This window comes from Catharus ustulatus, chromosome 6 (assembly GCF_009819885.2).
Source record: "Catharus ustulatus isolate bCatUst1 chromosome 6, bCatUst1.pri.v2, whole genome shotgun sequence".
Classification (NCBI taxonomy): Eukaryota; Metazoa; Chordata; class Aves; order Passeriformes; family Turdidae; genus Catharus; species Catharus ustulatus.
The window spans coordinates 28,264,902-28,279,668 of NC_046226.1; the positions used below are offsets into that span (position 1 = coordinate 28,264,902).

The 14,767-nt window shown below is 36.0% G+C and overlaps 1 protein-coding gene across 4 annotated transcripts in view; it reads left to right on the forward strand.

Moving 5' to 3' along the window:
• The window catches only part of PRKD1 (protein kinase D1), a 125,391-nt gene that overhangs the window by 96,732 nt on the left and 13,892 nt on the right, over nucleotides 1–14,767 (forward strand). For all 4 annotated transcript variants that reach the window (XM_033063450.1, XM_033063445.1, XM_033063446.2 and 1 more), the window contains 10 exons: nucleotides 543–620; nucleotides 3,531–3,735; nucleotides 6,118–6,241; nucleotides 7,007–7,084; nucleotides 7,642–7,921; nucleotides 10,207–10,259; nucleotides 11,341–11,413; nucleotides 12,391–12,497; nucleotides 12,918–13,079; nucleotides 14,403–14,501. In XM_033063450.1, coding sequence (XP_032919341.1) covers nucleotides 543–620; nucleotides 3,531–3,735; nucleotides 6,118–6,241; nucleotides 7,007–7,084; nucleotides 7,642–7,921; nucleotides 10,207–10,259; nucleotides 11,341–11,413; nucleotides 12,391–12,497; nucleotides 12,918–13,079; nucleotides 14,403–14,501 — 1,259 coding nt within the window. The remainder of the gene's footprint in view (nucleotides 1–542; nucleotides 621–3,530; nucleotides 3,736–6,117; nucleotides 6,242–7,006; nucleotides 7,085–7,641; nucleotides 7,922–10,206; nucleotides 10,260–11,340; nucleotides 11,414–12,390; nucleotides 12,498–12,917; nucleotides 13,080–14,402; nucleotides 14,502–14,767) is intronic.

A 14,767-nucleotide genomic window follows, 5' to 3' on the forward strand; every position in this document is an offset into this window, starting at 1 on the left:
AGAAAAGTAAAAAAAACCCAAAAACTTGAAAAATAGGGAAAGGACTGAAAGAGCTTGCAGTTGCAAGCTGTCTAGAAGTTGCCTTGAAATGTAAAAACCAAATATTTTCTCACTTAAAATTGTTGGCTAGGCTTCTCCTGTTTCAATTTTCAGTTGTCAGTATTTCCTGTGTAGTCAGTCTCTTAAATTGTGCCTGATACACTGCAACCCATTCTGCTTCTTTCACTGGAAAAGCAACTCTGGCTTTGGAGCCAAGCAGTTGTGTCTCCTCATCACTCCCCTAGATGAGTTGAGCACCACTTTGGCTGCTGTAGTGCTGCTCCACCCAGCTACCCTTGGAAAGGCTTTTTCTCCCCTCAGAAACATGTTTCCAGCATCTTCATCCTGTCCTTCCACTGACAGGCTAGTGCACACTCTCTGAACATAGGACTTGTATTAATGAAGTGATAGGGCTTAACATCTATAGGCTGGATAGCAGGAAAAAATATAATTGTGTCCCAGAAAAAGAAATAATTTGGCTGTATCCCTTTTTCACTGATCAGACTGTAGATTCAACTGTCACAAACGCTGTGCTCCTAAAGTGCCAAATAACTGCCTGGGGGAAGTTGCCATTAATGGAGGTAAGTTGCATTAACAATTGTTCCTGTCATTGTTTAAACCATCAGTTAAATAAAGGAGAAATGTAAAACTGTGGCGTGCGCAAACACACATTTTTCCATTGCTTGGGAGTGGCCTTTCCTCTGCAATATTTCTGTTGTATGTTGAAGATGAAGTGCAGGAGGAATGCTGCCAGTAGCTCGTACACCATCAGTTCGGACTGTGCTTCTTCCAAACAGGCAGCACTGGCAGACAGGCTGAGCTCTCCCGCAGAGGTGATGTCAGGAGCAAAATAGCCCTGTGATAAAGCCTGGGAAATGCAGAATGCCAGAAGAAAGCCAAAAGCCACACATGAAAAGTTGGCACTCACCTGTCAGCTAGAAGCACAACATTTTCTTTTAATGTGAGGGGAGAAAAAAGTGATTATGGATGGTCTTCCTGAGAAGGAAAAACGTACCTAGAAGAACTAGGAATGCCCTTCAGAAAAAAATTCCACCATTTCCTGATGGCATAAAACCAATCATACTAGTTGCCACCAATCAAGTCTTGCATATCTGCTGGTTTTCCCATGCATGTGCTGCTGGTTTTGTGTTGAGTATAAGGGTGTATGGGCAGGCTTGACAGACGGTACTGGAGGAAAAAAGGAGTGGTTGTAGCTGAGTTGTTGATCGCCTTGAAAATGTCACTTTCCTGTGTGATGAGGGAATGAGAAGTGTGGTGAAGTGCTCAGTTTCTAATGCATATTACTGTGTTAAGTTGTCAGCCTAAACTGCTGCTGAGGTTAATAAAGTATTACCTTATCATGCATTCTTTTCCTGTTAAATCAGTGGTCTACTTTATTGAAGATATACCAAGAAATTCCAAAACTGGGAATGTTAACTAGTATTTTTCACAGTATTTCTCATTGTAGTGTTACTGTATCACTATGAAGTTTTTATGTTTAATAAAATAATGTTTAATAGGAAAATAACTAGAGATACTAAGTATTCCACTTGAAATGTGATAAGCTCCATGATTTTCTGGAAGGTAGATGATGTCTCCCTACTGAATGTCCTGTCTGATGCACATCTCGCTGGACTCTTGGAGTCACTATTATTATTATTTTTTTTAATCTTGCACCATTTATACCTCACTTAGCTGTTAATCATCCCACAACACAAGTATTTCTTCAGGAGTGCAAGTAATGTTGCCAATGGAAATGTATGGTTTGGTTTTCAAAATCTAAAATATACACCATGAGATGTTAATTCCATTGATGGGATTATTAAGTTTTCCCTGAGATTTGCAGTCAGAGAAAGTAACTAAATCCGTTTATAAATTATAACCTTTTTCCTGCATAGATGCAGTTTTAGAGAGTAGTGATTGATCTAAATTGCTGTGAAATGACAGAAAGGAACATAAACTTTGTTTCTGCACAACTGAACTAAATGAACAAAATTTACATTTGTTTCTGAATTACTCCTCCAAAAACTCCCTCTTTCCATCTGAGGCAGCTGTATTTCATCCCTCCAACACTCCCCCTGTGCCCTCTCCTCACCCTGCTTCACAAACAACACACTGCTTTTGTTTGGACTTTCCTCCTGACACGTGAATCTGATGCTGGGCTAATGGGAAGTGATAGTTTGTCTCAGGAAAGCTTGGGCAGAGTCACTTGGGGTGAGAACACATTTTCTGGGCTTCCTCCAAGTATATTCCTTGTAGGTTGCAATCCTAAAATTTATAGAACTTGGCTTTTATACACCAAATAATATTCATAGTATGATATACATAGAATCCTTGTAGAACTCTGAATTGTGTCTCCTGAATGATTGATAGAGAGTCCCTGGGATTATCAAAGGCAATTTTATCTTGTATCTCATTTGTATTTTCACAGTAATTTGGTTCACATTACATTCAAACTTAATAAACAAAATACAGTATCTGTCATTTTGTCCATCTGCTGTGTGATGCATCTCCCCTAAAATAGTAGGTGAAAGAAGAGCTGAAGCAATGAAATTCCAAGTATAGTGTCATTAGTAAATGCATTATATACTAAATGTAAGGAGTTATTTTTAACTGATTGTAGGTTTATTAAAAATAGAGATTTTAAAAGTGTTGTAGGAATAGCAAAGAGAGGGCTTTGCACTATGAAGTATCATTCATGACTGAATAACTGCTAGAAATGAAATATGTGTCTCTTAATCACACATCAGTTATTTATATCCAAATATCTTAAGACTACTGTACATGAAAACAAACTTTTCAGATGTGCACTTCTAATTTCAGTGAAATGCCATCAATTCCAAACATTCTGTTGTCAGACAATTCAGTGTGCTTTTTCTTGTGTTATGTTGCCTACACTGGCTGTCAAGAATCTTCCTCCACACAATTAGGCAAAATTTGTTGGGAGAAACTATTTGGTGTGTTCCATGTGATTTTAACCTTACTTCAATTTTCTGAAATACTGCAACATCCCAGAAAAACTGGTGTTGTCTTTACCCTCTGACTGGAGTAATCATTTTATATTCCAAGTAAATCCATTCACAAGCAACAGTGCAACAAAAAGTTGTTTCATACTCTGATCTTGCTTAGGCATATCTAATTGGGAAACTGGAAAGTTTAATATAAATATAAGCTGGACGATGCTATAAATGTTATGCCATAGTCAAACAGTTAAACCCTAAGTCTTTGGTTTTGGTGCTTGTTTAATATTTCTTTTCTAATGGCAAAGACCATTTTTTCAGTGGTATTGATTTTTGTGCTACTTTGTGCAGGCTTCACAGAAAACACTGCTCCTGTGCAAAGGAATATATAGTTCACATTATAAGTGTCTACTTATATTGTCTAGACTTCCAAAGAGTACTTGAGGTTTTTTGGAAGCTTGAAATGTGCCAGGGTGGTGTTGTTGAAGTATTGCATGTTTTTTGATAATAACTTGAGAAATTATATTCCAGACCTTCTTAGTCCTGGGGCTGAGTCTGATGTGGTGATGGAAGAAGGGAGCGATGACAATGACAGTGAAAGAAACAGTGGCTTTATAGATGACATGGAAGAATCTATGGCTCATGATTCAGAGATGTCAATGGCAGGATGCCATAGTGACAATGGAGAAATGCAGGATACTGATCTGGATCATGATGAATCTAACAGGATGATCAGGTGAGCTGGGTAGTGGGTGTACCTTCCTTGTTCCTTTGTATTTATTTGTATGTATCATGTCTAGGGCTCAAGGGGGAATCTACATGGTCACTATTCTCTCTCATTTAGAACGGGGAATGATGGTGAAATGTTGAGCATTGGAAAGTGCAGTGAGAATGCTTCACTGATGCATTAGTCATTTAAAAGAAGCATTATTGTCAGGTTGAAGTAGCATTTGAAAACTTAGGCAAAAGTAGTTCTTACAGGTCTGTTCTCGTAAGAAGGTGATATGAAACTATTTGTGCATAAGCACTAGTAAAATATTGGTTTATTTATTGTTTATTTACTTTCCAAGGCATTCTTTCCCTGGTTTAACAGTACAATGTCTGGTCATTTAAATAAATAAACAAAATGTGTAAGTGGCTATGGTATAACCAGATCTAGATTAATTGTTTGTTTTTTTAGATGCCTTTATTAAAAAGGAGTGATTGACAAACTTAAAGTAGTAATTTGAAGCAAGTTACAAAATAGATTAGTGCTTTGAAATGACTGTTCAGGAAGGAAAACAGGAACTGAGTTGTACAACGTACCTCAGAAGTGAATTAAGAGAAGAAACATTATTCACTTATTGGAACTGTCTGAATAGTATGGGAAAAGTAGGATTATTAACCTAAAATAAATTAAGGTAATTTCAGCTGTAATTTTCTTGATACAATGGATCTATACTTTTAAGGGATCTATACCTTATAAAGTATTTTTATTCCACAGGTCTGTTTGACCTGCAATTTCCTCTCTTATTTTGCTTGTAGGGAGTCTCTCTCAGTAATATGTTCCCCTTATGTCTATGCTACTGTCATGCATCTGTTGCACTAATAAAAAACAATCCATTTCAATATGCAGTTTTACTTCATGCAGCAGTGTACTACTGTCATGTTTATCTGCATAGGTATGATGTGTATGATATATAGACACCTTGTATCATTGTAATATGAGCCTGTGCTTAGATCACAAAGTCATTGTCACAGAACATTTTAAATTTCCAGGTTTTATTAAGCAGACAGCATTGCAAGTTTTCAGAATAAAAATACCCAATGCCAAATACTAATAAAACATTATTAACTGTGGTACATGTTTTACTTATGTAAGGGACATTCCTGTTATTTCCAGTAATACCTCTCTGAAGTTATTTCTAAGGGTAGTTTCCGTATCCATGGATATTTTTCAAATGATCCATAAAAGATAAATAAAAAGTAAACCTTTTGTCAGTACAGACAAGAATAGCTAAATGGGAGATGCCTAAATTATTTTTAGGCAGAAAAGAGATGTTAGCTATATGTTACATACCTAATTAAACTTTCAGACAGCACTTTTTGCATTTTGATGGGAAACTACCAATTCATGAAACTTATTTCCAGGATGCATAATAGTGAAGCAGGGCCATCTGCAGACATCTACAGTTACAACAACTTTGAGAACTTAACATTTTATTCTTTTCCTAAACACTATCAGCCTTTTTTTGTTGGAGTTGTTGCACCAATAGCTTTGCTAGTATAGTACAAGAGCACTGTTGTGCTCTGTTTTCACATACAATGCTGCATCACTATTTAAATTTCTGCCAGAAATAACCAAGTATTCGTGTTTAGGACTGAACAGATTGAGTCCGTATTCCATTAGACAGAATCTACTTTAGGAGTTATTAACTCTAGCAGCAAGGATGATTGGCTAGGTTGCTTCTGGTTACTATCAGACTGTACCTGGTGGTGCTATCAGGCATGCTGTCACATTCTCACAGCTTCCCAGCTTACTGAGTGTTAGCTGAACAATAGAACATTGCAATAGGGTTTCAGCTTAAGTCTTTTAGGATAGAGTAGCTTAAATCTCTTTAGAGGTTCCAGCAGATTCTGTGCTGTGCCTGGCCAGGGTGCGTGCAGCTGGGCACCTGACTCTGTAAACTGTCATCACTCCATTGTGTGTTTGAACCCAAGCAAGATTATAGGACAGTAATCTGATGGACAGTGTCTGCACAGGTTATGAGAGGTTCAAGATCAAGTACTGCTCTGAATCATACATAGCACAAGCTTGAGCAGTGGCTCCCACAGCCTAGCTAAGGCCCTAGTGGTTTGCCCATTTTCTTAGCTCATCTTTAGAAATATTTTTGGAAGAGTGTGTGTAAGCCTTCAGAAGGTCTCTGACATTCTCTTGATGTAGCATTACAGTCTTTTTTCTTCATAATCTTGCAATGATAAAACAAAATATTGTACAAACCGGGTCTGCTAACGATGATAAAAATAAATGTGGATATTTTATCTGTGTGTGTATACATGAATTCTGATTTTAAAGACTTTTTTTCTTTTTGTCCAAAGTTATCTTCTTTTTAAAAGCGTTTAATGATTTATTCTTAAGCCCTTCAACCAGCAACAATATTCCATTAATGAGAGTGGTACAGTCTGTGAAGCACACAAAAAGGAGAAGTAGCACAGTAATGAAGGAGGGTTGGATGGTTCACTATACAAGCAAGGACACACTGGTAAGAATTAGTTACAGAAAACCTGTCTTCCAGTACATGTTACATTATAGAATAGAATCAAATTCTAACAATACTCTGGTAATTTACAGTCACTCCTGTAAGGCATTTTTTGCAATTTTTATGATTCCTAAAGTCACAATTCTTATCATAACTAAGACTGGCACTGCTAGTAAGAACAGAAGACAGTTATAACATGCAAAAACTATCTGACTATGCCTATTGTATTATCATAGGCAGCCAAATGTAAAATCATTCTTAAGGAAGTGAAACATAATGTTAATGTTTGAAAAGTAGCTTTACTTTCCAGCTGCACTCTACCCAATACCGTACTGCCAGTTGAATTGAGACTTTTGTAAAGTATACTTAGTGTAGAAAAGCCTATTTTCATTCAACCTGCTAAAACATTAATAAAGCCTTCAGTATGTGACCTTCAAAAGTGAACTGGGGTGTTACAAGGGATACAAAAAGAAATTTCAATTGCTTTAGGATCATATATATCAGCAAATTGTGCTGAATGTAATGCAGACATCAGAATGACATTTTAAATTTTTTAAACTTGTACAATTTTGACAGAGCTATTCCTGAAACAGCAGAGCATAATAAGAGGTCTATAAATTCTAAATTAAATTATAAAGTCTTTATTAAAATCTTGTAATAGTAATTGGGTCTTTATTATTCACAGTATAGCTCTTCAAACTAAAGAAACATTTTGGTAGTGTTTTTGTGACATGAACATTTCATTAATTTACTTGTTTTTCATTGTAGAGAAAGCGACACTACTGGAGGCTGGACAGCAAATGCATTACACTTTTTCAAAATGATACTGGAAGCAAATATTACAAAGTAAGGAATATTTTTCAATCTCTTTCTCGCAGAATACAAGGACTAAATTGCTAAATAGATGCTTCCTGAAAGTACAATAATAGTATAACTTCTATCTAGATTTCAGGGGTTTTTTTATTTTTTCATTATTTAAGCTGTGTGTGTGTTCTGCATTTCACAAACAAGTCTGATCAGAAAGGTAGCAGCTAACAAGGACCTATAAAATGTGTGTTGTGGAAATGATAAGTTTTTATATGAAAAGTCAACAAGGTTTTATTTTCTAATGGAGTTCTCTTGATATACGGATGACCCTGCTTTTTTTCTGAATGTACCTCAGTACTCTGGTAAGTTCAGTTAAATAATTAAACTTCTATTTAGTCTTGGAGAGAAACACAGTATTTTACCATCAACAGTCATCTGTGTCACAGAGTTTCAGGTTACAAGAGCCTTTTTGTTTGTACAAGAAGTATGTGGTAAAAGGCAATAACTGATATCATAAACTAATCAAATAAAGCTCATGCTGAAGTTTTATGTGTTGATAATCTACACAGAAAGTAAAATATTTTTTTTCATTTTAGGAAATCCCATTGTCTGAAATTTTGTCTCTGGAACCTGCAAAAACTTTCACTTTGCTGCCTCAAGGAGCCAATCCTCATTGCTTTGAAATAAGCACAGCAAATATAGTCTATTATGTTGGAGAAAACATAGACAACCTCTCCAGCGTCCCACTGAATAACAGCGTTATCTGCAGTGGTGTTGGCATTGATGTGGCACGAATGTGGGAGATGGCAATACAGCATGCCCTGATGCCTGTCATCCCTAAAGGGGCATCAACTGGGTCAGGACCCAGCCTGCACAGTAAGTCTATTCATTTCTTCCATTTCTCATAAGGAGAATCACATCTCAAATGACATTGCTCAGTCTTCTGCACACACTGAAAGCATGTATTGCACAGGGCTATTCTGTCATGGCTTGTCACTTGATTTCCATATGATTTTAAACCCCACAGTTTCTCATCCATGTGTTTTCAGTTTATAATAGGATATCTATATTGATATACAAGATGCAGATATTTTAATAAGCAAATAGTTATGAAATTAGTAAGCCTTCTAATTCAAATTTGCCTTACTAGTGAGAAATAGCCTCCCTGTGCAGAAGGATGTAGTTTTCTGAGCTCCAGTTCAGAACTGTTAGATTTTTTTTCCCCATCCTAACTCTAATTTATGTTTCTAGCTGAGTGCACAAGCAGCTCTTCACTCATTGAGTAACTGCAGCATAGATTATATGCTCCCTTTCATATTAGGCTGTACAGCTTCCTCAAACACTGTCCCATGCTGAGATGAAAAGAGCTCAAATGTGAAGAACAGCTATTCTAAGCACAACAAGGCATGTGTGTTATCCAGGACCAAAAGGACTGAATGTATCTTAGCTTCCAGTTTGCATACTTTTGTGTAATTCTCTAGCAAAGGTGACAAAAGTTTATGTAAACCAAGTATGAGACCTAAATCTTTATTGGGTACAGATAATAAAGTAGTGCAGAGCAAACAATTCCCCACTGCTAGCTGTCTGCTGCTGTGGTTGTTTTCTACTTCTGTTCAGCCTAGTCAGTGTAAAGAGAGTTTGGATATGTCTACATAATTTGGATTAGACCTTCTGTTGCAATATGCACCCACTTTAGCACTTGACATCTGGAAGCTATTAATGCAGCACGAAATGCTAATGAGACCACAAGCCCTTTGGAAACCAAGTGATACAACAGGCCGTGGCATTGCATCTCCAGGCACAACAGCTCACAAATCAGATTAGATCAGCAATGTCCTTTGCTTTCTCAACTGGAATCTGGTATAAAATAGTGTCAAATTCTGGATATCATTTCCTTCAGACTAGTTGCCTAGTGCCCCTGGTTTGAGTCCAGTGTAGATAAACAAATCACCTAAAATACTGGACTGGGCATGACAGCTGTCTTATCTCCCTCTTGGGAAGTTTAAAAAAATTCTTTACCAGTTAGTAATTATCTTTGGGTTATATGTGCAAAAGTTAAGGTGGTCTGAGACCTTTAGAACAGTTTCTTGTGGACAATGACAACAACCTTCTTTCTTTTGCTCAAAGTCTAAGACTTTGTCTGTCTTTGTCCGCGCTTTTTTTTCATGTAGACACATCAGTACATAATATTTGAAAACAAATTGGCAATTATTAAAAACCTCTCCATAACTGAAACATTCTATGCCAAAAGCAGTTGTTCTAAGAAAGGGGAATAAGCCATGTGAGGCAGAAGTTACTTGTGTTACTGCAACTAGGATTAGTGCTGATGGGTAGTAGCAAATGTCTTCAGTGTGTAATGCAGGCCCTACAGTAGGGAACACTGGTTTCAAAATTTTTACTTTAACAAATGGAAAGTCATTTGATTGTACACAGAAGTGGCAGACAGAAGTGACAGTGCTCCAAAGGAGCATGGTTTCCTTTCCAAAGTACTGTCTTTGTGTAATGCAGTTAGCAGTAGGCATATTCTGAATTTCCCCTCAGTATGTTTGTAGTTCAAATGCTTATGATATGCGTATAACATCCTAAGCTCTGAATTGTTAGAAGCTGGATCTAGTGTTTATTGTATTAAAATGCAGGTGCAAGGTTTTGTTTCCATTATGTCTGTTTTAATTTTTAATGTCTGTTATGCCACGTGAAATGTGTATTACTTGTAACAGTATGCAGTCTAATTTGAATGTATTTGCCTTCATCTGAATAGCATCAAACATTGTAGGTGACTAAATAAATCAAAACTATAATTAAACCTACTAAATAAAACCAGTTTAGTTGCAGTTGTTACTTGGGTGAGATACAAAGCTTCAAAATATAATGGGTAAAAACAATAAGAAGCTTATAAATGGGAATTATGAGACTTCACTATTAAAAAATTATTAATGAATTGTATAAATCTAGATTTTACCTACAGTGCAAAACTGTTCAATTACTATGCTTGTGGGCTGGTGTATAATTTTGTATTAGCTGGTAGACACACAGACTGACCTAATTGGTCCAACTTCTAGAGCTTTCAGTAGATACTGATGTAATATGAATGTCATTTCCTATTACTACATGTTTGAACTAAAAGCACAGCAATCTAAAGTATATTTTGCTTTCTTCCTCAGGGGATATATCCATCAGTATTTCTGTGTCAAACTGCCAAGTCCAAGAAAATGTGGTGAGTATTCTCTGGATGCTGGTGCTAGACATGCTATGATTAGGCTGGCAAAGTCATTGATCTGCTTGTCAAGAGGAGTGTTAGGGGAGTTCCTATCAGCCATTTCTCACTTCCTTTGAAGAAATTAACAAACAATTAGCTTTTTTAACCTTTGACAAAAACCATCTTTGTGGCACCTTTTCTCGAGATGCAAGAATTATATATGGGTAATTTCCCAGGCTTTAAATGTGGGTCTATGTTGGATATTAATTACCAAATGGAAAAGCGAGGTGTAGGAATTACTAGTTCATGGAATTTGGCAACTGTACTTTGTAAAACTGACCACAAACTTTGATAAATATACCATTTCCTGTCATGTCTGAGAGATCAGATATTCTCTGTTGTATGAAGATGAAACTCTATCCGAAGGAAGAGTTGCATGTATCATAACACACACATAGAGAATTCTGGGTTTCTTTTACTCTAGGTCAGTTAGACACAGATCATGTGGTCAAGTTAAGCAGTCACACTGCTTGCTTTCTATCTCATGGCAAGTGGAAAAAATAGATATTCCTTGCAGCCAGCTAAAGCTTTGGGACAGCTCTGGTAGTTGTCAGAAAAAGATTGCAAACAGATTGCCTGCTAGGAATGTGTCCATTTGTTTCCTAACAAAAAGTAAGACAGCCTTTATTATGAATTAGACACTCTTTTACTCTTTGTTGTATATGCTGCTGGTTAGATATCAGGAAAATAAAACTGAGCTGCAAGGTTTGATATTCGTTTGAGTCTCCCAAATGCATCTGCTAACAGCTTGTGCTTTAGCCTGTGTTACAGCACTGAGAAATAGTGAGACTTGAGACTACCTCTCTGGCACTAATGGAATATTTTACCCCTCTCAGTCAACCTGTTGAAGATTCACCAGCTTTTACAGCAATTACAGTTACTATGGCTTGTAAGAGAACACACCTGAACTGTTTGGCAGAGACTGTATTTTAAAATGAACTGTACTAAAAGAATGCTACTTCCCACTAGAAAAAGCAAATGAAATATGAATTTTCTTTCCATATTCTTAGGGCTTAATGTCTGTTGTTTATATAAACAGGATATTAGCACTGTATACCAGATCTTCCCAGATGAAGTATTGGGATCAGGACAGTTTGGAATTGTTTATGGAGGTAAGGCGTTGGTGTGTGGTACAATTATGCTTAAGACGAAAGTTTACTTGAATGGGGAAAGTATTTGGACTCTGAAATGTTTTGTTGCATAAAATTAGCTGTCTGTTGCTTCATTTAAGCAGTATACATTCAACAAAATATATGTTTATGTTTTGTGCTGATGAAATCTTTTTGTAGATTGATGTTTTCTGACCAGTAGTGGGTCAGTGTATATCAATAGCTTCATATTCTCTGGAAGTTCTAATGAAGCAAGCACAGAATTACAGAAAACTGTTTTTTGAGAACTGTAATGGATGAAAAAATATTATTCTCCCTTCTGTGTTTCTCTACATATCCATTGGGGCATTTTTTGTTTCTTCAGTAGCTTGTTAGAATTTGTTTTTTTTATTTTCTTACTAATTTTTCCTTCTCTATTTTCTCCTTTTTTTGGCAGTTTTTTAGGGGTGTATTTAGGTACAGCTGTTGTTTGAGACTCTGTAAAGTGAGAACTAACAACAAATTTCTCACAGAGGTATCTCTGACTCTGATAAACCTGGGATATGCACTGACATGCCCAAAGGCCATCACATATTTCATTATTTGCTAGTGTGGAGCTGCCAGTGAAGGACTAAGCCTACAACCAACCAGTGGCACAGAAAGCAGCTGCAGCTTACATATATATGTATATATATATATGTATATATTAGAAAATTAACTTTACATCTATACTATAGAGCTAACTTTCTCATGTTTGTGTCTTACACATAAGGCATGTGAGTCAGCTTTATATGCTTGTCAGGCTTTGTAAGGCAGTAGTAAAGAAAAGTTCTGTTGTGAAAGGGTAGAAAGAAGAGAAATGAGAAAAACTTCTAATGTCTAACCTACAGACCAGCTCTGAGAATTACTTGGTTATGGCCATTTGTACAACCCATGAAAAGGGAACACTTTTCATAATTAATCACATTAATTGATAGAGAGCTTTTGTTTTACTAATGCAGGAAAGCATCGCAAAACTGGAAGAGATGTTGCCATTAAAATAATTGATAAACTAAGATTTCCAACTAAACAGGAAAGTCAGCTTCGTAATGAGGTTGCCATTTTACAGGTACTTTTCTATTATTTTTTACTGTATTAATTCCATTATTTATTTTTATAAATACCAGATAATAACATAGTGATTTTAATTTATAATCACTAGTGCTTTTGCAAAAATATTAGTATTTTTGCAGTTTATTTTCCATAAAAAGCCAAAACCAAATGTATCAGCAATGTCACAGTGGGAGTTACAATTTCTGCAGTTTTAAGCACCAGGTGCAATAGGGAAAATTTATGTTAAACTAATTTAAAATTCATACTTTCACCTGTATTGCCTCTAGAAATTTTGTCCCTGTTCCCTGTTTACACAGTTTAAATTATTAAATATTGAAACATTATCTGGTTTAGGTGGGGGTCTGAAGTATGGATATGTAATGATAAAAGCTACTGATCATATTGAGAAATCTAATGCTGTATTTATCTTTAATAGAATCTTCATCATCCTGGGGTTGTAAATCTGGAATGTATGTTTGAGACGCCAGAAAGAGTCTTTGTTGTTATGGAAAAACTCCATGGAGACATGCTGGAGATGATCTTGTCAAGTGAAAAGGGCAGATTGCCAGAGAGAATAACTAAGTTTTTAATTTCTCAGGTAAGAGGTTAATTATAGACCTAGAAGGAGATTTGAGGTCAATTATTATCACTGTTTCTTATGTTTTCCTTTTGACATAATTTACCTGTCTGGTTTATGGAAATCTGAGTAAAACAGGGGTGGTGAACCAGCTTTCTTTATATTACTGTACTTTATCTGATAGATAGTAAACCATTAAGAGGACTTAAAACTAGACACTTGTAGAGTTGTTGGCTGGATGGAGGGGACATCAGGCTACAATTCCTCATATGATGGAAGAATTAAGCATGAGAAAGGAAAGCACTAAAGGCAAACTGTTGAAGAACTACAAGAAGAAATTGGAGCCTTTTGAACTGCCCGATATCAAACCAGTGCAGTTCATACTATGCATTGCTAAACCTGTTCTCTGTGCTGAGATTGGATCTCAGTGCTACCTGTGTCTGAGTCTGGATTCCATTATTACTTCTGTTAACAATTTGATATGGGATTTATTTGAGCTTCCTGTTGTTATATTCCTGTAATATTATCATGCTGCTTCTTTGGCTGCCCGAAATACTGGTTTAAATTTAGATACACACAACAGTAGTGAGCAACCTCACAGTCAGAGAAGACCATGTTTTGGCAATCAGGAAAAAAAGTAGCAGGAGCAACAGTATTATGGTATTTATTATAAATTCCTTATTTGGGGTAGAACTTAACAGGTTTCCTAGTTTCCAGGCTTTAATGGGCAAAACTACTTCCAGCTTTAGAATTTGATTTATTCTGTTCACAGATTCATTCAGCCTCTCCACCATTTGCTGCTCTAATTCAGTGGCAAATTCTGTCAGCCCCTGACCAAGCACAAGGAATTGAATCAAAGCCTCACAAAAAGGATGGATATCTATTACACTGTCACTATATGTGTATGTAACAGTAGAAAAATAAATACAACCCTCTCCATTCTTTCTCTCATCAAGAAAACACTTCAATTGGATCATATAATATTACTGTGAAATATTTTTATTTGAATCTAGATATGAAAGGTCATTCTGCAAGTGTTACTAAATTCAAAGATTTCATTCACAAAAAAGTAAACAAATACTTAGAACCCAGTTTTTAAAAGGTGTTTATAATGTCAACTCTTGGAGAGGGAAGAATCATATTCAATGCAGTGAAACATCAAGAAAATTTGAGGCACAGAATTTTGGGTTTTTGTTGAGTTTTTCTTTTTCATCATTGACGTTCTTTTAAAAGGTACATTCTTGTTGGCTTGTTTTTCTTCACACCAATCCCTGCTCCTCTGGTCACTGATACTGTTCAAACAATATAAAACAAGCAACCAAAATTTGATTTGTTTATTCACAGATCCTTGTTGCTTTAAGACATCTTCATTTCAAAAATATTGTTCACTGTGACCTCAAACCAGAAAATGTGTTATTGGCATCAGCTGATCCTTTCCCTCAGGCAAGTAGAAAATGCCCTTTCTTAAGAAAAATTGTTCTAATTAATAACTGTTAGCAGTGTTTATGTAGACAAGAAAATGATTAGTGACATGTCTGAACAGAATTTTTAGGTAAGAAAAAGTTGATCACTTATTCAAACCACTTTATAAAGAAGTTATGTTTGAAAATCTTTGACTCTTGTCATTTGTCTAAAATATATTGAAATAGCTTTTCAAGTGTGACATAGCTACTTGTGTGATCATTTCTAATTTGCTCACCATTACAGCA